The sequence below is a fragment of the Gasterosteus aculeatus genome, chromosome 10 (assembly GCF_964276395.1).
Source record: "Gasterosteus aculeatus chromosome 10, fGasAcu3.hap1.1, whole genome shotgun sequence".
Taxonomy (NCBI): Eukaryota; Metazoa; Chordata; class Actinopteri; order Perciformes; family Gasterosteidae; genus Gasterosteus; species Gasterosteus aculeatus.
In genome coordinates, this window is record NC_135697.1 from 13,686,779 (window position 1) to 13,711,018 (window position 24,240).

The 24,240-nt window shown below is 41.3% G+C and overlaps 5 protein-coding genes across 6 annotated transcripts; all 5 read right to left on the minus strand.

The window, feature by feature from the left end:
* Nucleotides 1-2,403: 2,403 nt before the first annotated feature.
* Nucleotides 2,404-5,439, minus strand: LOC120827096 (coagulation factor XI). The gene is made up of 9 exons (XM_040189763.2): nucleotides 5,281-5,439; nucleotides 5,051-5,207; nucleotides 4,568-4,677; nucleotides 4,096-4,258; nucleotides 3,787-3,905; nucleotides 3,569-3,701; nucleotides 3,336-3,442; nucleotides 2,761-2,920; nucleotides 2,404-2,635 (listed from the first exon to the last, which is right to left on the minus strand). Exons 1-9 carry the CDS (start codon nucleotides 5,339-5,341, stop codon nucleotides 2,533-2,535), a joined length of 1,113 nt encoding a protein of 370 aa, XP_040045697.2. The 5' UTR covers nucleotides 5,342-5,439; the 3' UTR covers nucleotides 2,404-2,532.
* A 667-nt stretch (nucleotides 5,440-6,106) lies between these two features.
* Nucleotides 6,107-8,273, minus strand: LOC120827097 (glutathione S-transferase A). The gene is made up of 6 exons (XM_040189764.2): nucleotides 7,983-8,273; nucleotides 7,798-7,863; nucleotides 7,510-7,615; nucleotides 6,753-6,871; nucleotides 6,533-6,618; nucleotides 6,107-6,422 (listed from the first exon to the last, which is right to left on the minus strand). Exons 1-6 carry the CDS (start codon nucleotides 8,148-8,150, stop codon nucleotides 6,290-6,292), a joined length of 678 nt encoding a protein of 225 aa, XP_040045698.2. The 5' UTR covers nucleotides 8,151-8,273; the 3' UTR covers nucleotides 6,107-6,289.
* A 2,132-nt stretch (nucleotides 8,274-10,405) lies between these two features.
* LOC120827100 (glutathione S-transferase A) lies at nucleotides 10,406-12,895 on the minus strand. The gene is made up of 6 exons (XM_040189767.2): nucleotides 12,638-12,895; nucleotides 12,453-12,518; nucleotides 12,165-12,270; nucleotides 11,041-11,159; nucleotides 10,830-10,915; nucleotides 10,406-10,727 (listed from the first exon to the last, which is right to left on the minus strand). The coding sequence occupies exons 1-6, from the start codon at nucleotides 12,803-12,805 to the stop codon at nucleotides 10,595-10,597; spliced, it is 678 nt and encodes a 225-aa protein (XP_040045701.2). The 5' UTR covers nucleotides 12,806-12,895; the 3' UTR covers nucleotides 10,406-10,594.
* Nucleotides 12,896-14,898: 2,003 nt separating this feature from the next.
* LOC120827098 (glutathione S-transferase A-like) lies at nucleotides 14,899-16,803 on the minus strand. The gene is made up of 6 exons (XM_040189765.2): nucleotides 16,322-16,803; nucleotides 16,143-16,208; nucleotides 15,894-15,999; nucleotides 15,510-15,628; nucleotides 15,308-15,393; nucleotides 14,899-15,231 (listed from the first exon to the last, which is right to left on the minus strand). Exons 1-6 carry the CDS (start codon nucleotides 16,487-16,489, stop codon nucleotides 15,099-15,101), a joined length of 678 nt encoding a protein of 225 aa, XP_040045699.2. The 5' UTR covers nucleotides 16,490-16,803; the 3' UTR covers nucleotides 14,899-15,098.
* Nucleotides 16,804-18,926: 2,123 nt separating this feature from the next.
* Nucleotides 18,927-22,860, minus strand: LOC120827101 (glutathione S-transferase A). Of its 2 annotated transcripts, XM_078080859.1 has the most exons (7): nucleotides 22,723-22,794; nucleotides 20,844-21,179; nucleotides 20,660-20,725; nucleotides 20,428-20,533; nucleotides 19,774-19,892; nucleotides 19,558-19,643; nucleotides 18,927-19,237 (listed from the first exon to the last, which is right to left on the minus strand). In XM_078080859.1, exons 2-7 carry the CDS (start codon nucleotides 21,009-21,011, stop codon nucleotides 19,105-19,107), a joined length of 678 nt encoding a protein of 225 aa, XP_077936985.1. In that variant the 5' UTR covers nucleotides 21,012-21,179; nucleotides 22,723-22,794; the 3' UTR covers nucleotides 18,927-19,104. The 2 variants fall into 2 exon arrangements, with proteins under 2 accessions (XP_077936985.1, XP_077936986.1); XM_078080860.1 differs by lacking the exon at nucleotides 19,558-19,643 and having other exon boundaries at nucleotides 20,844-21,071; nucleotides 22,723-22,860.
* Between the last annotated feature and the right edge of the window lie 1,380 nt (nucleotides 22,861-24,240).

Below are 24,240 nucleotides of genomic sequence, written 5' to 3' on the forward strand. Positions count from 1 at the left end.
GAACATCAACCACCTGTTCTTGCATCTTCGGACGCTGGCATCCCTCTCAAAGTTACTCCCGAAAATGAGATGAACCAGGCTTATGCCTCTGCACGTCAGTCTCAGCTTCTCTGGCCGAGATTTGAGGAGTTCACTGAGGAGGATGTTGAAAATGTCTTAATCGCCTTTGAATGTGTTCCACTGGCTTGTCAATGGCAAAAACTTTCTGCCAAAGCTAGAGGTGCATATGTAGTTATTGATGATTGTCTTGATTATGGTAACGTCAAAAGCGCCATCCTCCATGAATATGCTGCCCCATGTTCCATGTCAAAGTGTCCCTGAGCAAGACACCTAACCCCTAATTGCTCCCCGGGCAAAAATGTGAAAAAGCCACGGGTTTAAAGTGTAATGTAAGTCGCTTTGGATAAAAGCGTCTGCTAAAATGACCTGTAATGTAATGTAATGTAATATGATAATAACCTTCAGACATATAGCCTGAGATTCCGCTCCCTTCATATGAAGCCTGAGGACCCAAGTGAGCGGTCTACACGGTTGAAGGAGGACGGAAAGTGAATTATTATTATTTCAGAATGCGTTCTCCTGAGCTGCAGGTCTGGATTAAAAAGGGTTACCCAGGTTCTGCTGCTGAGGCTGATGTCAATGTGGCAGCACAGAGGAAAGGCCAGCTATTGCACTACAAAGTATGGGGAAGTAAGGATTACCGCAATCCAGTCCCTCAGTACCACCAAAGACAGTTGGCCATAGTGGGTAAGTCCTTCATGTGAGAAAACCAGCACGCTAAGATGGGATACAAGCTCCCTACCAAAATGAAAATGTGTTATCTAATGCATGTGGAATGGAAGGACATATAAAACCAATGTGCCCCCAAAACTCCAAAGTAACTCAAATGCATTGTGTGCCAACAAATGTTGAAACTGAAATTAAAACAGTCCTGGATGGATTCAGACAGTGACCAGACCCTTGTACACAGCCATTTTGCACCACCAAATATTATTAGGATAAATGAGACTATCCCTGTTTGCTCGGTTCATGGGGATGAAAAGCCCCCACCCTTGCCTTGCCTTACTGCTGTGGTTGGTGGAGACCTCCCTTTTTATTTATTTATTCCAGCCACAAATGTAACAGCAAATGTTTTGTTGCAATGTTGCATTGACCAGAGCTCAAGCTAAAGAGGCGGAGGAGGCCTTTCAGAAACTCAGTGCCCTGCCTCTGTGTCATGCAGATTTGGAGACCGCAACTGGAAAATCTGGTAAGTCTCGCAAACAGAAGAAAAGGGAAGTTTCGCCATACTGTGGCAATCCCACCCTTAGAACATCTTAGATTGCTCCAAAGGATATTGCCCCTCGCTCAAGTTCCTTATTAACAAATTGGATGTCTTTTCCAGATGAACCTACATCCTTCAGAATATTTATCTACACTCTAAATAAATGGAAAACAGAAAGAGAAATATACTCATACATTACATCCTAGTACATAAAAGTGATACAATGACAATACTTTAAAGCATTACCATGACTAAAGGAGAGCCTGAAGATAGACAGCAGAAACCCTAAAATCAAATGCTTACCATCTTTAGTTCCGAGTTGAGTAGGGATTCCTGAAACACAGGTTTGTCTTTTTTCAAAGTCCAGATATTTCATTGCTTCATAGTATCACTCATTTACAGAACAATTCTTTCTTTAGCAGCTTCAATTTAACCAAATGTTACTTCTAGTGATAAGTTGTCAGAGTCAGTCCGAAACATTGCTTGTCCCCTAGAATGAAAGTTGAAGGTACTTTACTCCCATAATGGACTAAACAGGTCATTAAGGTACTGATGATGAAAAGTAATAGCTCCAAAGTAGACTCCAATTTGAGAAATCTCTTGTGGTTTTCATTTGAAAATCTGGAAAGTTCAGTTTGTGCAGTTTGATCCCACCTCTTGGAAATATTGGCAGCACATTCTGAGAAAGCGACACTGACCGCAATGACTTATAAAAACTAAATAAAAAGCCTGGAAAGTTGAAAGCCAAAGTTAATTTGTTTAGAGAACAAAATGGATCTGGAGTTTAAGACACTCAATATATGCTCCCCTAATTAATAACCACAGCAAATGCACATTTCTTTAAAAGGCCAGCCAGAAATCAAAGTGACAACACTTAAAAGCATTACCATGACTAAAGGAGAGGCTGCAGATAGACAGCAGAACCCGTAAAATCTTATTTGTTTCCAACTTAAGTTCAGTGAGGATTCTTTAAACACAGCTGTTTATCCATCAAACTGACATGTTGATCTCAGGTATGATGACTTTTTAAACGTCAAGATTTAAATCCACGCTTGCATGTTGAAGACAACATGTGGACCTTTACCATTTGACTGTGTGAATACTGACTTCCAAATGATTAAAGAAAGTGAAAAGCAAACCAATAGTCTGTATTTTATTACTCTTGTTTAGACACAAAAATAATCATGTACTGCATTCAACTGATGTTGAATCAAGCAGCCAGATTAAAGAAACAAAGCAATAATATATTTTGGATTTTCTGGAGCACTTTACACGCAGTTCCTCAATTGGAAGCCTGATACGACATTGGCCAGTTTGGTGACTCTAGGAGGAGCAGGCATGGTGATGGACCGCTTGAGGTGGCAGCGGCGCCTAGAACACAAGATCAACAACAGCATCTTAAAAAAAAGTCCTTAATTGTTGGACCAATTTTAATTTAAAAATGGGAATTGTTTGTGTTAATGCAGGTTTTCATGCATGCATAAGGGTTAATGTACCTGATATTGCTGTCAGGGAAGTCTTTGTTGACATATGTGTAGAACTGGCAGTTAGGATCCACATTACAGGTCCTCTGACAAGAGACCGCATCGTCCAACAGTTCATAGCGAATGTCACTACCCCGGAAATCGACTCTTTCAAGAGCATTGTTGACCCAGCCTGGTGGCAGAGAGGAACAAGGTCAGACTGCTGGCCTGAACCACAGAAACACTTCACCATCAATAGACTGAAAGGAGAGACGGATGAAGGGGCTGAATGATTTCAGTTGTTGTAAAAGATCGGTTGATAACCGGATCTAAAATAGTTCATAGCTTATCTATACATACGGTATTCGAGGAGATTTATTCTATGTCATTTATGTTGATTATCTCTCGAAAATAATCAATTCAATTCACCATTCAGTGAATATTGTCTTTTTATCATGGAAACAAAGCGTGACATGTTTGGCTTTGAGAGTTTGAGAGTAATGAATGGAAAGAGCAATGAGTAATGAATAATGAATTTAAAAGGACCATGACTAGTCAACTGAAGTGTGTCCTCTCAGATAGTGTCAATGTTGATTGATAATACATACTGTTGTCTGGCTGACAGAAGCGTGCCGGTAGTCCAGATGTGATTCGATCTTTTGCTGTGAGAATCAGTGCATCGTCGTTTACCTTCAGGTAACAATTGAAGTTGTCACTGCAACAAACAGAATAGTTAGGATTAAAAAGAGACCTTGAAGGAAAATGTCTATATTTTGAGATTTGAGAACAGATCTGACTGAAATAGATGAGATTGTCTTATTAGAAAAAACTGTTTGAGTACCTGACAAAAGAGAAGGCGGTGCAGACTGAGTGAGCAGAGCACAGGTTCTGACAGTGTCCAGGGGAGGCAGCAGGAAGATCCAGAATGTCATTTCCTGGGATGTCGGTGTTTGGAAAAAGCTTTCCCTGACATGCTGGACAAAACATTGGAAACACATTAGACATCCACTGCATCTGCAGACTTTATTCTGAATGCTTTTGCTATGATTGTTTTTGTACCTGGTTTACCCTCTTGAAATGTTTCTACTTTGTTGGAGAATCCAGACACTAAACCAGCTGTTCTTTCAACAACTGGAAGTGTTGCCACTGGCCAGCTGAATTTAAGGTGGCACTTGTACCTAAAACCACAAAATTATTTGCATACTCAGGTAATTGAGGGGCCTATGTCATCACCCTAGTGTTGCAAGAGCAAAGCTTCCTCCTTGTTGTCTGAATTAATCCAACTGTGTACAACAATTAGCCAATACAGATACAATACGGATACATTCAATTTCACCACTTGTGTGACATCTGTGAATTTACGTTTACCTGAAATTGTCTGGTGTGAAGTCTTCATTTAGAAAAGTGAAAAACTGACAGGCAGGGTCCTGTGTGCAGGCTCTCCGACACTCCTCAGCATCTTCTGTGAACAAGGCTTTGTAGTCAGCACCTAGGAAGTCCAAGCCATTGTACAGCTGAGGCAGACAAGGCTCTGGCAGACGGAGAGAGAGAAGGAGAGTGTGGTCATGGATCAATAGTTAACATTGTATGCAGAGTTACTTTTAAATTCAATAGTTATAGATTACTAGTTAACCTGTGAACTTGATTCAGGTTCTAACACGCTATAACCTGTTACTCAAGTTAAGATTCCACACAAGTTTTTTTTGTGTGTTATCCTTTATAAATAAAATTACACTTTTATGTATTTGTATTACATAACCCTGTTACTTCTATATTTAACATCCGTATTTGCAAATTAACTAAAAGTCTGCATAACAGTTCTAAATAATTGTGAGTCTACTTGAATCTGGGCTGCAGGGTTTGAGAGAATATCCAGAGGTGATCCCCTCCACCGGATTTTGCACATCGGGTTCTCCAGAAGAAGTAGTCTTGAGGTAGCAGTAGAAGTTCCTGCAGAGAAAAGCAGAAGTTTTGTGTTTGTGTGTCTTTGACTTCATCTGTGTAAAGAATTTAGTGGCATCTAGTGGTGGGGTTGCATATTCAAACCAACTGCTCACTCCTCAGCACCCCCTACATTTCCAAAATGTGCATGATCCCAGTTACAGTAATCAACAAAGATGAAAGGTAAATATATATATAAAAAGAAATCTAATTTTCGGCTGCAAACATTTTTTTAATTCTTTTTACTACTAGTGGTAGTGCTTAATTAAAATAACATTTTAATAAATTTCTTGCGACAGTATGTTATAGAGGTGCATTTTCTGAGTCCAAAATGTATTTTAACCCTTCTGTTTTATGAAAACAATTGCTGCTTGTTCTGTACCTGTCGTCCCGGGTCCACTCAGCACGAAGAAAGGAAAAGAAGAGACAGGCCGGGTGCTGGGTGCAAAGTTGCTGACAGTGATTGACATCGGGAGAGAAGACAAATTTGATGTCTGATCCAGGGAAATCTACATCCTCCAGAAGCTGTTGTCTACATGCTAAAAAAAATGGAATACAGAAATAAACTCATACAGTACATCCTACTACATACAAGTTGTGATATTGTATTACCTTGACTAAGGGAGAGGCTGAAGACAGATAGCAGAACCCCTAAAATCCAATGTGCTTCCATCTTCGGTTCAGACTTTAGTGAGGATTCTTCAAAAACAGCTATTTATACTTCAATTTGAGAGGACGGCACACACACACACACACACACACACACACAGACTTTGACCTCAGGTTTGTCAACAGTAAAGGCCAGATTGTCATAGCTGGCTCAAGCTATGCCAAACATCAGGAGCAGGAGACGGTGTATGAGATTAAAGAATATATGTTTATTAAATATATAGAGAGCTTAGGAGACACCGGGCCCAGGTGCTCTCCATTAGCCATCAGGACAATGTCCCACCCAGGCTCACCTATAGGGCAACAGTTAGTCTGAGTAGAGGATCGTGTGTCTACCCATGTGTGGGCATCACAAGAAATAAAATCAATATATGCAAAACAATGTGGCAACTATTTGGTTTTAGTCCGCAATGCTATTCCGAATATTTTCAGGTTGAGGTTGTTTTTGCTGGCATGGTGAATCCGGTCATTGCTTCATAGTGACGTTCTTTTAGAACACAGTTTTGACTTTAGCAGCCTCAATTTAAGAAAATATTTTAGTATTAGTTTTTATTAAGTGGGGCTAAAACATTGCTTGTCCCCTAGAATGATAATGGTTTAATGTGCTTTACTCCCATCATGAATGACTAAACAGGTTATTAAGGTACTGATGGTGAAGAAGAAAGACCAGATCACCCTTATTTTTGAGAGGGACACAATTAGAATAAATTAAAATATGTTACAACGGAACCCTACAGTGACTACAATGACTTTGAAATTAAATCAAACGCATGGAAAGACAAAATTTATTTTTGTTAAGAGCACAAAAATCTAGAGTTACAGCCACGTAATTTATTTTCTTCAATGTAATAACCACAGCAAATGCATATAAAAAGTGCTAGAATCATGCAATTCAAGGAGAGGGTACAGATGGTATGTAGTTCTTGTGTGTCAGACGAAGCAGGTTTGAATCTCAGATGTCTTTCAGCTTTCCTGTTTCGTCTGGGGTCTCCAGCCAGGTAGGAGGCCAGCTGGTTTTGATGCTGGGTCTTTCCTTCAGGGAGTTATAGTAAGCTGCCAGTTTAGGGTAACGATCTTCAGATAACCTAAAGAAGGGAAAATTATTTGTGAACTTAGTTACAAATGTATTTTGTCAATAGTTTCATTGATTTAAATCAATCCTCTTGAGACATTTTCTCTGATTTAATCCACGTACTGAAAACGGTAGAGATAAGCGATGCTCGGGTAAACGGCCACATCAGCCAGTGAAAAGGTCTTTCCTGCAAGGAAAGGGCCCGGTCCCTAGAAGACAGACAGTTAGCACATTAGATTTTCCACAAAGTAAAAAAAATTTAAAAGCCCAAACTTGTAGAACATCCATCCAAAGCGATGCAGAAAACCAGTTATTTCTAGCTTGTGTCGTGGTTCAGGTTTACCTTGCTCAGGTATCCCTCCCACAGCTTGACCTCAGCAGTCAGAGCCTCCCGGTTTCTCTTCACAGCACTGTCATGTCTCTCTCCCTCAGGGACCTTCCACTCGTAGTAGATAACATCCGCTGTGCAAAATGGCAGTCTGTCATGACGGCTACTATCAGAACAAATCTACCATCACAATAGGCTCTTAAAACTACACCCACATTTGGGCTTGGACAAACTGCTTTTATGGTCCTGGCATTTAAGCACGCGGGTCATTTAAGAAGAGTTCATGCAACACATCCGTTTGAACTGGAGACAGAAGCTCAAATAAATTTTGAAGTTAAGAAAATAGCAGATTAACTATTTACATTTACGTTTAAGTTGATCGTGATGATTTGGGAATGTAGCACTGTAGCTAGTCTGCATATGTATTCCTTTGTGAGATTACAATGACCCAACTACCTCTTTTAAGGGGGTGAACCTTGTGGACTTAATCTTAATGCATGGTCGCATGACTCTGAATGCACAGCTCATTAGTGTACGGCGTGTGTCTCAGGTCCCTCTGAGGGCGTCGACTGACGACACAAAGTCTCAGAGGATTCGTTAAACAAGGCGGCTCTGCGTGTGGTGCGTTGCCAAGAGCAATGTAGTTCAAAGTCCCACAAGGCCTCTGAGAGACAACAGCATCAGCCAGGTCATTGAGTTCAACTGGGATCCACTGTAACAACACTGGTTTCTGAAAATATGAGAAATACTTTGCATGTCAGAGGTAACGTACCCATTTTCTGGTTGAGCGCGAGACCCTCAAACATGCGCTGGTACATCATTGCTTGTTCAGCTGGGCATTCAGGGACTAGTTTGTCTCCCTGTCCCCCAAACTGGTTCTGTTGTTTTGAGACAAGAAAGGAGGAACCATTATGAACAGCTGCAGGTTGCTCCGGTTTCTTTTCCCCTGGAAGTGCAGGGTGTCCGATGTCTACGAGCCGTTGTTCACAATGAGCCCTGCTTATTACTTCCATGGTGCTACACGGCTGCATACAAGTTTTATAGGGGAACGAGTTCTTACCTCCAGGTACAAGCACGCAGCGTAAGACTCATTCAGGACATAGTCTTTATGTTTAAAGGCAGGGAGCTGTGAGGAAGAGAGTGGAATATGAATGTCAGGTAACATAAAATGATGCCACAGAAGAAAAAAGCATTTTTAGACTACAAGAAGATTTGCTTTTATATCTGGGCAAGGCAATAATTTACCTGTCCCCTGGGATTCATGTCCATGACCTGTTTGGACTTATGCTCTCCCTTCATGAAGGAGAGCAGTTTTTGGTTGTAGCCCTGCAGCTTCTTCTCCTCCAGTGTGATCTGGATCCTCCAGCAGGGAGGAGAGCCGGAGCCCCACAGCAGAGTCATGTCCTTGGCCATGGTTGGAGAGTGAGGTGCTGCACCTGAGGGTGGAAGCCTGGAGTTATGAGAGGTGGAAGAGGTAAAAAGTGAGGCTACAATGTGTGAAATGTCTGATTATATAAGACGCTCCCTTCGCTTCGCATCCTGATTGGTGGAATTAAGCCCCATCCCATATCTTTCTTTTGCCAAAGATATGCAACTCAAGACAGTCAAGCTAGTTCCCACCCTACCCAAACACGTACAAACGGTTAGTTCTTTAAGGTGTCTTCAAATGAATGCAAAATGACGTTATATTGAGAGTCAGCGTAGTTCTGTTAAATTAGCAAACCAATTCAATCTGAATCATGCATCCAACTGCAAAGACCCACAGGGTTGAGTACCGTCACACTTGGTCAGGAGAAACTTCTCTTGCTTTGCATTTACTCTTTGATATCAGCAGACAACGGAATGTGAGATAACGCACACAAACAAAAACACACGAATCTGACGCTAAAATATATGTATTTAAAGCGAACTGAAGGACATTTACCAAACAATTACACCTATAACCTCTATTTGTCATCAACAATCAGCCAATTTACTGGAGTTCGAAATTCACATTAAAACGTGTTTTTTCAATGACATCATGACAAAGATAACATACCGTGGATAACTAAGTAAATTGTATCTTGGTGCACTGCTTATGTTTATAACTATCATTGCGGGGATTTACTTAACTATTTCTTGTCGCGTGCTTGCAAACTCACAGTGACTCAGCAGTTTTCACTCACCGCTGCACACACCGAGAAAACCATCTCTGGCAATTAAAGTAAATACTCAAGTTGCTACTGAATGCAATAGACTCCACTCATTTATCATTGTATAAGCGTGACATTAATAAAATGAAAACAAGCATTTTACATTGCTTCCATTCATATGTTGTTTCTTTCATTCTAAAGTTTGCTAAGGGACGTTGTGATGTCATTGCGTGATGACCTAATTACGTAAAAACGTAAAAATGCGTCTTTACGTAGAGTCACTCAAACTGACTGTCCACCTCGGCCAAAAATATGATTTGACATGTGTTAGTTTAGATTTGTCTGTTCATTATCACATAGTTTTATATGTAGATGTTATATAAACATATTTTATATGATTAGATATTTTTATACACAACACATTGAGTTATTGAAGGATTGCACGTTAGAAATCAAATCAAATATTACATTTCTTCGCTTATTAACTAGTAAACCTACACATTCTGAACAATTATAGCTTTAAGCACTCTATTTGTAGTTAGTTAACATGCTAGCAAACTGATCAAAAATTACAGGTATAAGCTAATAATAAGGTATATATGCTATTTTATTGAACAACTCAAATACTGATGTGTGCACTAGGCATCTCTCTCCAGCTGTCTCCGGGCTGTTGTGCAGCCGACTGCTGCCTGTGCACGAGCTGAGAGCCTGCTGTCACTCACAATGCACTTTTGCAGCTTTTTGTGTCATTTAGAGGGAAAATGCATGCATTTTAGCATTTGAGTCACGTCCAGACTAATTTCAAAGGGCGCATGCGCAAAGCCGCCGCTGATTCTGCACTGCAGCGTCTTTCCTTGTTAAGGAATTGGCAACACTGGTTCAAAACAGAGAGAACTCTGTTCGGGAGTTTCCAATCGTTACTAATAACTAATAAATACCAGCCGGAACCCAATAAGTTTGATCGATCTGGGACTCGGAAATACACATGGTTGACCTCAAATAGGTTTTGAATCAACTTCAAAGCAGAAAAGCTTCTCTCACCAGAGGCAACAGAGACAGGAAGAGATGCAATGGAATGAGTAGATTACTGTACAGATCCAGGTTATCACTGTAAATGTAATTTAACATCTCATTTGGGCAGGTGGAGGCGTGGTGTGGAAAAGTGTAGACAGCAGAATTGATCTCCAATTCTAAATCATCCGCCTCAGACCGGTTTTGGCGATATGCAAAGTGCAGCAGGTCTACGGTGTCATCTTCTTGATGTGGGTCATGACTATCCTCTTAAAACACCTCATCACCATTGGGGTGAGTACAACATGACCAGTCATTCAGGCAGGTTACAATATTTCCCTTAGAGTGGGGCACAATGGTGGTCAAATTGAAGCAGGTGGGCCCATGTGAGCGACAAGTTGTAAATGTCAGCGAGCACATCTACCAGCTCTGATTCAATTGGATGAATTGAAAGACTACATTCAAATATGTTGTCATGGAAACCTAGAGTGACTACGATGACTTTGAAATGAAATCAAACACGTGGAAAGCCAAAGTTTATTTTTGCTTAGAGCACAAAAAGGATCATGAGTTTAAACCACACAATTTATTTTCTGAAATGTAATAACCACAGCAAATTCATATAAAAAGTAGAGCCAGCTAGAATCATGCAATGCAAGGAGAGGGTACAGATCGTATACCGTTCTCGTGTGTCAGACGAAGCAGCTTTGAATCTCAGACGTCTTTCATCTTGCCCGATTCCTCTGGGGTCTCCAGCCAGGTAGGAGGCCACCTGGTTTTGATGCTGGGTCTTTCCTTCAGGGAGTTATAGTAAGCTCCCAGTTTAGGGTAACGATCTTCAGATAACCTAAAGAAGGGAAAATTATTTGTGAACTTAGTTACAAATGCAATTTGTTTTGGTAAATCGTTCTCTCATCTTGAGATATTTTCTCTGATTTAATCCACGTACTGAAAACGGAAGAGATAAGCGATGCTCGGGAAAACAGCCACATCAGCCAGTGAAAAGGTCTTTCCTGCAAGGAAAGGGTGTGGTCCCTAAAAGACAGACAGTTATATCACATTACATTTTTGGGGGAAAAAAAGCTAAAAGTGGTACAACAGACATTCGAAGCGATGCAGAAAATCCTTAATTTCTAGCTTGTGTCGTGGTTCAGGTTTACCTTGCTCAGGTATTCCTCCCACAGCTTGATCTCAGCAGTCAGAGCCTCTTTGTTTCTCTTCACAGCACTGTCATGTCTCTCTCCCTCAGGGACAAGCCAGTCATAGTAGATATAATCCGCTGTGCAAAAAGGCAGTCAGTCATGACGGCTACTATCAGAACAAATCTACCATCACAATCGAGTCTTATACGCGCACATTTGGGCTTGGACCAACTGCTTTCATTGTTCTATGGCATTTGAGCATTTGGGCATTTGGGGGTCATTTAACAAGAGTTCATGCAACACATCCGTTTGATTTGAAGACAGTAGCTCAAATAAAGTTTGAAGCCGCCCGTTCAGAAAATAGCATATTAACTACCTACGTTTAAGTCTGGGTATGTAGCACTTTAGCGTGTCTGAAAATAAATTACTTTGAGGGATTACAATGACCTGACTACCTCTTTTAAGGGGGTGAAACTTGTTGAATTAATCATAATGAATGGTTGTATGGCTCAGTGGATGCACAGCTCATTAGTGTACGGCGTGTGTCTCAGGTCCCTCTGAGGTTGTCGACTGACTACATGAAGTCTTAAAAGTTTAAACAAGGCGGCTCTGCGTGTGGTGCGTTACCAAGAGCAATGTAGTTCAAAGTCCCACAAGGCCTCTGAGAGACAACAGCATCAGCCAGGTCATTGAGTTCAACTGGGATCCACTGTAACAACACTGGTTTCTGAAAATATGAGAAATACTTTGCATGTCAGAGGTAACGTACCCATTTTCTGGACTTAATCATAATGCATGGTTGCATGGCTCAATTAGGTGGATTCACAGCTCATTAGTGTACGGCGTGTGTCTCAGGTCCCTCTGAGGACATAGATACCAAGTCTCAGAAGATTCGCTAAACAAGGCGGCTCGGTGCATTACCAAGAGCAATGTAGTTCAAAGTCCCACAAGGCCACTGAGAGACAACAGCATCAGCTGAGTCATTGAGTTTAACTAGGATTCACTGTAAAAACACTTCATTCTGAAAATATCAGTAAAATAACGCACACATTATCTGGTTGACTGCAACACACACAGCCAGTTTAACTTGGATCCACGGAAAACACATCAGTAAAATACTTTGCATGTCAGAGGTAACGTACCCATTTTCTGGTTGAGCGCGAGACCCTCAAACATGCGCTGGTACATCATTGCTTGTTCAGCTGGGCATTCAGGGACTAGTTTGTCTCCCTGTCCCCCAAACTGGTTCTGTTGTTTTGAGACAAGAAAGGAGGAACCATTATGAACAGCTGCAGGTTGCTCCGGTTTCTTTTCCCCTGGAAGTGCAGGGTGTCCGATGTCTACGAGCCGTTGTTCACAATGAGCCCTCCTTATTACTTCCATGGTGCTACACGGCTGCATACAAGTTTTATAGGGGAACGAGTTCTTACCTCCAGGTACAAGCACGCAGCGTAAGACTCATTCAGGACATAGTCTTTATGTTTAAAGGCAGGGAGCTGTGAGGAAGAGAGTGGAATATGAATGTCAGGTAACATAAAATGATGCCACAGAAGAAAAAAGCATTTTTAGACTACAAGAAGATTTGCTTTTATATCTGGGCAAGGCAATAATTTACCTGTCCCCTGGGATTCATGTCCATGACCTGTTTGGACTTATGCTCTCCCTTCATGAAGGAGAGCAGTTTTTGGTTGTAGCCCTGCAGCTTCTTCTCCTCCAGTGCGATCTGGATCCTCCAGCAGGGAGGAGAGCCGGAGCCCCACAGCAGAGTCATGTCCTTGGCCATGGTTGGAGAGTGACGTGCTTCACCTGAGGGTGGAAGCCTGGAGTTGTGAGAGGTGGAAGAGGTAAAAAGTGAGGCTACAATGTGTGAAATGTCTGATTACATAAGACGCGCCTTCGCACCCTAATTGGTGGAATTAAGCCCCATCCCATTTCTTTTGTTTTTAGACATGTAACTCAAGAGTCAAGGTAGTTCCCACCCTATTCAAACACCTATTCTACCCTCTACGTAGAATACACAATAACGTTACCCAATGATCCACTGTTTTTTATTTGCAGACTTTTTCCGTAGTGGGGGGGACGCACCCCTGTTATAATGATAGTAAACAATGAACTGGCAGCGGTTGGTTATCCAAACATTGGCCAAATGACCCGTTTCAGGCTTTATACGAAAATACAGAATCCCTTTGTGTTCATTTCTAAAGCCTCGCATTAAGACACACCTCACTTTACTTAAGACGCTGCGCTACTTCCAGGTCTCTGTGTTGTGCCAGATTCTCAATAAAGTTAGAAAAAAACATTCACGGCAAACCCGTGAAGATACTTCTTTAACGTTACATGGAATTTGCATGTCGCTAAATACCTAACTCAGATCTGCTCGTGCCGTTCTGAAAAAGGAACCTTCCACCGACCACTTTTTTAACTCTTGTTACTCCAAAAAGTTGCAAGGATAGTCTGACAAGTTGTCAACTCTGAGACCAACATAAAATAAAAAATAATTAAGTTAACTAATTCATTACCAATGCACCACTCATACAGGATCAGTTTTAAACATTGTGAAACTGCACTGATGGAAGAAGACGACAACTAATATTAGTTAGATTTTTTCTCTACTGCATTATCCTTGCATTAAACATTATAGTGAAATTAACTTATCTGCCCTGTTACCCTGTAAAGATCTTTCATCTTATTGCAGAGCCTCAACAGGCTACTTTTTATTTTAGTAGTAAAGCTTGTTTTCTTCCACATAGGACGGTTTGCCCTGCTTTTTTCCATTTGGGTCAATATCTTCCTCAATTTCTTTTCATTATGGAGGTCTCTGGTGCTGACACCCATTAAAGGGCAGACGAGTTGGTTTTGCACCAGAAACCTCCAAAATGTGTGGCGTGTGAACTGAATGAAATGCTTGTGTCTCACGGTCAATGCGTGAGGCTTGAGAACCCTGCAATGAGTTTATTATTTTAGATGTCTTTTGAGAAGACCAATGTAACAGACTGTCTCATCCAGCTGAGGAAACGCTGGCTACCGTCACCAGAAAACAGAGCAGGCAGGTCCACATCGACACCCTTTGATTCTGAGAGGGACACAAGACCAGGCCAGGTGAAGTCCATGCTGGTGTGAGTTCCAAGGAATTTAAAGGTTATCACCCTTTCCACCTCAGTCTCACCAATCTGCTGCACCTTCTGTGGTTGATAATTATCTCCTTGGTTTTGTCTTTGTTCATGTAGACATTATTTTGACACAATGCCACAAGTTCCTCCATGTTCTGTACTATGACTATAGCATCATCTTCAAACTTGACACTTGTGTTTTCCTGGGAGGCCACACACTGGCATGTGAAGACGGTGAGCAGCAGGGTACCCAGTTGACAGCCCTGGGGAGTCCCTGTGCTCAGTTCTTGTATTGGAGGTGCGGTTGCAACTCAGCACCCAGTTGAAGAGGGTAGGTGTTAGACCCAAAGAGGAGTTTCACTCAGTTTTAATAGTCATCCCACACAAACCCTGAGGTGAAGTCTATAAGGAGTCTTGTGTCCTTGCCTAAGCGCGTGATGATGTTCATGGGGTAGTCAGAGCAAACTGGTTTTGGCGATATGCAAGTGCAGCAGGTCTACGTGTGTCTGGGATAATGTTCTTGATGTGGGTCATGACTATCCTCTCAAAGCACTTCATCACTATTGGGGTGAGTGCAACAGGACCAGTCATTTGGGCAGGTTACAATCTTTCTCTTTGGGAGGGGCCGAATTGAAGCTGGTGGGGACTTGTGATGGTTGTAAATGTCAGCGAGCACATCAGCCAGCTCTGATTGGATGAATTTGAAGACTACATTCAATATGTTGGCATAAAAATCTAGAGTGAATACAAGGACTTTGGCTTTCCATGCGTTTCATGTCAGTTTATTTTTGCTTAGAGCAACGGTCGAGCAACGGTCGTGAGTTTAAGCCACACAATTTATTTGCTACATTGTAATAACCACAGCAAATGCATATGAAAAGCCAGGTAAGGAATTCAGTGCAAGGAGATGGTACAGATCATTCAACAGTAACAGTTCCAGTGGGTCAGCTGAAGCAGGTTGGAATCTCAGATGTCTTTCATCTTGCCCGATTCCTCTGGGGTCTCCAGCCAGGTAGGAGGCCAGCTGGTTTTGATGCTGGATCTTTCCTTCAGGGAGTTATAGTAGGCTGCCAGTTTAGGGTAACGATCTTCAGATAACCTAAAGAAGAGCGAAAGGTTAATATGAATCATTGCATAGATTTAAATGAAGACATTTTCTGATTTAATCCACGTACTGAAAATGGAAGAGAAAAGCGATGTTCGGGTAAACAGCCACATCAGCCAGTGAAAAGGTCTTTCCTGCAAGGAAAGGGCCTGGTCCCTAGAAGACAGACAGTTATATTACATTAGCCAAAATAATCCAAAACTGGTACAACAGACATTCAAAGCAGTGCAGAAAACCAGTCATTTCTAGCTTGTGTCGTGGTTCAGGTTTACCTTGCTCAGGTATTCCTCCCACAGCTTGACCTCAGCAGTCAGAGCTTCTTTGTTTCTCTTCACAGCACTGTCATGTCTCTCTCCCTCAGGGACCTTCCACTCGTAGTGCACAACGTGCACTGAAAAAGGAAAAAAAGGCAGTCAGCCATGACGGCTACGATCAAACCAAATCTACCAGCACAATAGGCTTTAAAAACTACACCCACATTTGGGCTTGGACAAACTGCCTTTATTGCCCTGGCATTTGATGAGCACAGGGGTCACTTAAGAGTTTAGTCCCATAAGGCCTCTGAGAGACAACAGCTTCAGCTGAGTCATAGAGTTTAACTAGGATCCAGTGTAACACCAGTTTCTGAAAATAAGAGTAACAGTTAAGTAACTTACGGATTTTCTCGATGAGCGAAAGACCCTCAAACATGCGCTGGTACATCATTGCTTGTTCAGCTGGGCATTCAGGGACCAGTTTGTTTCCCTGTCCTCCAAACTGGTTCTGTTTGGAGATAAGAAAGGAGGAACCATTATGAACAGTGTAGGGTGTCCGATGTCTACGAGGAGTTGTTCACAATAAACCCTCCTGATTCTATGGGGGTACACGGCTGCATACAAGTTTCAAAAAAAGAAAGGAGTTCTTACCTCCAGGTACAAGCACGCAGCGTAAGAATCATTCAGGATAAAATCTTTATGTTTGAAGGCAGGAAGCTGTGAGGAAGAGTGGAATACAAACGTCAGGTAACAATAAATGTATGAAATGAAAAAGCATTTTTAGACTACAAGAAGATTTGCTTTTATATCTGGGCAAGGCAATAATTTACCTGTCCCCTGGGATTCATGTCCATGACCTGTTTGGACTTATGCTCTCCCTTCATGAAGGAGAGCAGTTTTTGGTTGTAGCCCTGCAGCTTCTTCTCCTCCAGTGCGATCTGGATCCTCCAGCAGGGAGGAGAGCCGGAGCCCCACAGCAGAGTCATGTCCTTGGCCATGGTTGGAGAGTGACGTGCTTCACCTGAGAGCGGAATCCGAGAGGTGGAAGAGGTAAAAAGTGAAGCTACAATGTGTGAAATGTCTGATTATATAGGAAACTACTGTCGCTTCGCATCCTGATTGGTGGAATTAAGCCCCATCCCATTTCTTTCTTTTTGCCAAAGATAGGTAACTCAAGACAGTCAAGGTAGTTCCCACCCTACCCAAACACGTAACATGCTTAGTTTATTAAGATATCTTCAAATCAATGCCGTTATATTGATAGCCAGCGTATTTCTGGTAAGTTAGTAAACCGATTCAATATGAATCATGCACCTGGCTCCAAGGATCCACAGGCTTGAGCATTGTCACACCTGGGAAGGAGATACTTCTCTTGCTTTGCATTTGCCCTTTGATATCAGCAGACAACGGAATGTGAGATAATGCACGCACACAAAAACCCACACAAATCTGAACCTAAAATATATATTTTTTTAAAGCGGACTAAAGGACATTTACCAAACAATTACACCTATAACCTCTATTTGTCATCAACAATCAGCGAATTTACTGAAGTTAGAAATTCACATTGAAACGTGTTTTTTCAATGACATTCCATCTAAAATAAAAAAGATAACATATCTGTGGAAGGCAACGTAAATAGTATATTGGTTCATTGCTTATAACTGACTGATTATAACTGTCATTGTGGGGATTTACTTAACTATTTATTGTTGCGTGCTCGCAAACTCACAACGAGTCAGCAATTTTCACTCACCTCTGCACACACCGAGAAAACCAGTTCTGGCAGTTGAAACTAAAAAGTCAAGTTGCTACTGAATGCAACAGACCCCACTGATTTATCATTATATAAATGTGACATTAATAACATGAAAACAAGCGTTTTACATTGCTTCCATTCACATGTTGTTTCTTTTATTCGGTTGGTCTTTGATCGTCATACATTGTGGACTCGCCAGGATCAGCAATGGCATTCTTAGGGTACATTTTACAACGACCATTTTTCCTCTTCTTGTGTGTAGTTGCATCAAGAAGACAACTTGTTTAAAGACAGACCAGGGTTTTTCAACAATGCTTTCGGGGGAAGTGGCTAGAAGCAGATCAATCTGTTGCTAATATTGACATTGTGATGTCATTGCGTGATGGCGTCATTACCTAATAACATAAAACCGCTTTATTACGTAGAGTACACAACAACGTCACTCAAACTGACTGTCCATCTCGGCCAGAAATATGATTTGACATGTGTTAGTTTAGATTTGTTTATTCATTATCACATATTTCTAAATGTAGAAGTTATATAAACTCATTTATATGATTAGATATTTTTATACACAACATATTGAGTTATTGAACGATTACACGTTGCACACCATCAAATATTACATTTATTTTCTTCAACAGTAACTAGTAAACCTACACGTTCTGAACAATTACAGCCTTAAGCAGTCTATTTGTAGTTAGTGCTACCAAACTGATCAACAATTATAGGTATAAGCTAATAATAAGGTATATATGCTATTTTATTGAACAACTCAAATACTGATGTGTGCACTAGGCATCTCTCTCCCGCTGTCTCCGGGCTGTTGTCCAGCCGACTGCTGCCTGTGCACGAGCTGAGCGCCTGCTGTCACTCACAATGCACTTTTGCAGCCTTTTGTCTCATTTAGAGGGAAAATGCATGCATTTTAGCATTTCAGCCACCTTACAAAAGTGGCTAAAAATACCAAATGTGTTTTTCAAATATATATTTTTAGTTGCTTGGTGCTGTTTGAAAAAAGATTTGCCAGGGTAGTCTGACAAGTTGCTATGTTGCCAACACTGAGACCAACTTACTCATGAAAATGATTAAGTTAACTAAATATAAAAGGGAAAAAAATTAATTAAATTGTAAAGTCAAACTAAATTAAACTGAAATGAAATAACACTAAATAGACGCAGATCCTACCAACTGCTGATAATTTTGCTTTAAGTATTCCCGTTTCTAAACAAACCCTTAATGTTGTTTCATGTATGATCATAATTCTGCCCATTTTATGGCCTTCAGAGGACTTGTGACCTGGTGGCATCTTCATATCGTTTCATCTTCGATCTGAAATTCTTGACACTCAGACAAACACAAATCTTTGGCCTAATCAGTGCGGACGTGGTCTTTGTTGAATGTGGGCGTGACCTGGGGCTGTGCACGTGTCAGCTGATCAGCTCCATCTCGCTTGACAACTTCATATGACATTGGCCTTTTCTATTTGTGTAGCACACTAGAAAGGACGACGGTGTTTACAATGCACACAGGCTGTGCTTGCCATTCATGACTTGCATTTAATGTGTTGTTCTGTATCCGAACAACAATGAATTTGAAGACTACATTCAAATATGTTGGCATGGAAACCTAGAGTGTATACAATGACTTTGAAATTAAATCAAACACATGGAAAGTTGAAGCCAAAGTTTATTTATTTCTTAAAACACAAAAATGATTGTGAGTTTAAGGCACACAATTTAATAACCACAGAAAATGCATATTTCTTAAAAAGTGGAGCCAGTGCAATGCAAGGAGAGGGTACAGATCTGAACAGGAACACTTCCCATGTGTCAGCTGAAGCAGGTTTGAATCTCAGACGTCTTTCATCTTGCCCGATTCCTCTGGGGTCTCCAGCCAGGTAGGAGGCCAGCTGGTTTTGATGCTGGGTCTTTCCTTCAGGGAGTTATAGTAGGCTGCCAGTTTAGGGTAACGATCTTCAGATAACCTAAAGAAGAGAGAAAGGTTGATGTCAGGAATCGGGAAACATTTATTACCATAATATGTCTGACATAACATACAAGGAATTTGACTTGGCGGTCGGTGCATGACAGCAGACAGTACGACAATGGAGAACAAAACAACATAGTGCAAGAGGTATCAAATCAAATATAATAAAATATAAGGCTAGTTTAAGAACAAAGGAATACAAGTTTAAAAAGTTAAAGTTAAAAATAAAGTGCAGTAAACTTCCACGTACAAATGTATTTTTCTTTTTGTAAATCCCTGCATTGATTTAAATCGATACATTTTCTCTTATTCACGTACTGAAAATGGAAGAGAAAAGCGATGGTCGGGTAAACAATCACATCAGCCAGTGAAAAGGTCTTTCCTGCAAGGAAAGGGCCTGGTCCCTAGAAGACAGACAGTTATGTCACATGACATTTTCCAAAAGAATCCAAAAAAAACAGAACTCGTACAACAGACATTCAAAGCGATGCAGAAAAAACGTTATTTCTAGCTTGTGTCGTGGTTCAGGTTTACCTTGCTCAGGTATCCCTCCCACAGCTTGACCTCAGCAGTCAGAGCCTCCCGGTTTCTCTTCACAGCACTGTCATGTCTCTCTCCCTCTGGGACCCTCCTCTCGTAGAGGAAAACATTCACTGAAAAATGCAAAAAGGCCGTCAGTCATGACGGCTACTATCAAATCAACCCTCACAATAGGCTTTAAAAACTACGTCCAACTTTCTCCTGATGATTTGGTAATGTAGCACTCTTCTCTTTTGCAACTCTCCCCAGAAATGTCTCAAACACCGTCTCATGACTTGAGGCTTCAACACAAGCTAGTCTGAAAATGTATTCCTTTTAGAGATTACAATGACCTGACTACCTCTTTTAAGGGGGTGAATCTTGTGGACTTAATAATGCATGGTTGCATGGCTCAATTAGGTGGATTCACAGCTCATTAGTGTACGCCGTGTGTCTCAGGTCCCTCTGAGGACATAGATACCAAGTCTCAGAAGATTCGCTAAACAAGGCGGCTCGGTGCATTACCAAGAGCAATGTAGTTCAAAGTCCCACATGGCCACTGAGAGACAACAGCATCAGCTGAGTCATTGAGTTTAACTAGGATTCACTGTAAAAACACTTCATTCTGAAAACATCAGTAAAATACTTTGCATGTCAGAAGTAACGTACTGATTTCCTCGGAGAGCGTGAGACACTCAAACATGCGCTGGTACATCATTGCTTGTTCAGCTGGGCATTCAGGGACCAGTTTGTTTCCCTGTGCCCCAAACTGGTTCTGTTGTTTGGAGACAAGAAAGGAGGAACCATTATGAACAGCTGCAGGTTGCTCTGAGGTGCCCAGCTTATCTCCATGGTGGTATACAGCTGCATAAAACTTTTAAAAGGGAACGAGGGTTCTTACCTCCAGGTACAGGCAAGCAGCGTAAGACTCATTCAGGACATAGTCTTTATGTTTAAAGGCAGGAAGCTGCGAGGAAGAGAGTGGACTACAAAACATAAAATGAATGTCTGCATGAAAGGAAAAAGCTGTTTAAGACTACAAGAACATTTGCTTTATATCTGGGCAAAGCTTAAAAATAATTTACCTGTCCCCTGGGATTCATGTCCATGACCTGTTTGGACTTATGCTCTCCCTTCATAAAGGAGAGCAGTTTTTGGTTGTAGCCCTGCAGCTTCTTCTCCTCCAGTGCGATCTGGATCCTCCAGCAGGGAGGAGAGCCGGAGCCCCACAGCAGAGTCATGTCCTTGGCCATGGTTGGAGAGTGAGCGTGGAAGCCCGGAGTTGTGAGAGGTGGAAGGTGTAAGAGGTGATGCTAGAAGGTGGGAAATGTCTGATTATATAAGAATCTCCCGTTGCTTTGCATCCGGATTGGTGGAATTAGGGCCCATCCCAGTTCTTTTCTTCCCATTCCATTATTTTTCTTCAAAGATAAGTAAGTCAGTCAGTTAGTCAAGGTAGTTCCCACCCTATCCAAACACTTAACACGCTTAGTTATTTAAGATATCTTCAAATCAAGGAAACATGAGGTCATATTAACAGCCAGCGTATTTCTGTTAAATTAATATGATGTAATATGAATCATGCATTTAGCTGCAAGTGTCCACAGGCTTGAGCAACATAACAATTATTAGCAGACAATAGTATGCGAGATCATGCACGCACACAAAAACACAAATCCAACACTAAAATATTTTCTTTTAAGGGCGCACTAAAGGCGATTTACCAAACAATTACACATACCTCTATTTGAATATAACAATCAGCGGATTCACTGTTGGAAATTCACATTCAAATGTGTTTTTTCAATGACATTACAACTATCATGACAAGATAACATAGACAATTATGTACATTTCTTATCATTATGACTATGGCTATCTTTGCAGGGATTTACTTACTTACTACTACACTATTTCTTGGCGCGTGCTTGCAAACTCATGGTGACTCAGCAATTTTCACTCACCGCTGCACACACCAGAAAAACCAGCTCTGGCAATTAAAGTAAATACTGAAGTTGCTACTGAATGCAATAGACTCCACTCATTTATCATTATATAAGCATGACATTTATAAAATGAAAACATATGTTGTTTCTTTCATTCAGTTGATCTTTTGAACTTCATACATTGTGGATTTTTTCATTGCTCCTCTTCTTATGTGCAGTTGCATCAAAAGACAACATGTTTCAAGTCAAGTACAAGTACAACTGAAAATTCCTGATTCCTTCCCACTGCACCACTCATACAGAATCAGTCCTAAACATTGTAAAACAAAAAAAGATGAAAACTAATATTAGTTTTATTCTGTCTCCTTTTTTCATTTATTGTGAAGTTAACTACTGTCACCCGAGTTATGTGGTCACGTTATTTTTCAGTCTGAAAGATCGGTCTTTACAATTTAATAAATTCTATTATTATTCTTTCGGATCCCTTTTTTCTGTGTTGTACTATTTCAAGCATTTATGATTACGGTCTATCTGAATTCTTAAAAAAATAGCAGCAGCAGTTCTTTCCCAAGCAAATATCATCTTATTACAAAGCCTCAACGGGCTACTTTTAATTTTACTAGTAAAGCTTGTTTTCTTCCACATGGGAAGATTTGCCTTGCTTTTTTCCTTTCAGATCCTCGATTTCTTTTCTTCGTGGAGGTCTCTGGTGCTGACACCCATTAAAGGGGAGGGGAGTTGGTTTTGCATCAGAAACCTCCAAAACGGAAGTTAGTATAAACAATTACAGGAGTACTGCAAGAAAAGTTCACTGAAATTGAAAAGGGCGAACATGAAACCCAGTATGATCAGTGAAACTAAATCTAAGTGAATTCAAACAACACCAAACTAAACACCAAACTTGCTGCAGCGTCACAGAAACCTGCCCATCTGGATCCTACTAACCCGCCCGTGTGCACAAGTCAGCTAAGCGAAACCAAACAAGCATCCGGTTTTCCACAGAAAATATTCAACGTACCGTCGACAAGTTACTGCCGACACCACGAGACAGAACGTCGTGTACTGCCGAGCTACAGCGCTAATCACCATCTGTCTGAACCTTAACAACGCCATCTCTGCATTGTTGCTCTGGGAGGACGTAATTATGCAAAACCTGTTCACACTCCCTTTTCACAACTGCCGTCTGGACACTGTGCATTGCAGCGTGAAAGCAGGTGTGATTGATTTAAATGACTTGTGATCCTATTACATTCATTGTGGCGCAGTCATGCCAGTGCACAATACGGCCCTGGTCACATCTAACGTTATTAATTGTACCCGTTGTGGCATCACAAGGGGGACACGTGGCGGAAGGCACCCAGGAACAGTAGCCCCACCCCAAATTGGCCCGCTGCCACACGCACTACAGCCCCCAGAATGCCTCACAGAACACCCAGCGGTAGGTGTTTAAGCCGGCCGTTTAAGGCAGGGCTTAAAAAGCCAGCGCACCCGGCTGGCAAAGGGGAAAGAACGAATGGAGAGCACTGAGCGTGGCGGAAGGAAGGCAGGCGAAGACCAGCGCATTTTTGCACCCCCCCCCCCTACACCGAGTTCACCTTGCAATGACCTGTCAACATGGCTGCCTTCGAAAAGGGCCCAGTGAGCTGCAGGCACAACAACAAAAATCCTCTAAACCCACGAGGAAATGGACCAAACAAGCTGTTGATGCATCAAATAAAAGTATTTGAGTGAAATGAAAAACTCAAGTTTGAGCAACAGTTTATCGTGGGGAAGAGGAGCAAGGCAGCTTTTAAAAAACCTAATCCTAAAGTATTCATAGTTCCTCCTATTTTATGGCCTTCAGAGCACTCGGTCTGAATAGAAGTGGTGTCTGACTACGTTTCATCTTCGGTCTGATATTCTCGCCACTCAGACAAACACAAATCTTGGCCTCATCAGTGCAGACTTGGTCTTTGTTGAATGTGGGCGTGACCTGGTGCTGTGCACATGTCAGCTGATCAGCTCCATCTCGCTTGACAACTATGACATTGGCATTTTCTATTTGTATAGCACAGTAGAAAGGACGAAGGTGTTTACAATGTACCTTACGCACAGGCTGAACTTTCCATTCATGACTTGCATTTAATGTGATTTTCTGTATCCGTGCACCCGGGATGCAAAACGTGATGGACTGCTACCACGGTGTAAATAAAGGATGAATTACTTGATGCTGTGTTAAAACTCTATAGGCAGTTACCTGCTAAATCTCATTTTAATATTTGTCTTAAAAATGGCTTTTATTTTGAAAGTTCACCCATTTCTGCTCTAAGCCGATTGTCAGCATGCATGTAGCATGACCATAAGCATTTACGGTTAATTCAACAGTATTGCCATGAATTTCGGACCACTGAATTGCCCATTCGCAGGACACTGGTTTGATGCTCTGCCTATTAGTCTGGTTTCCAGAAACTAATAACAAATAAGACTTTTATAAGATATGTTTGAACTATGAAGTGCTACTGAGAAGCATTTAATAGTTATAAAGATGGCCATGAGT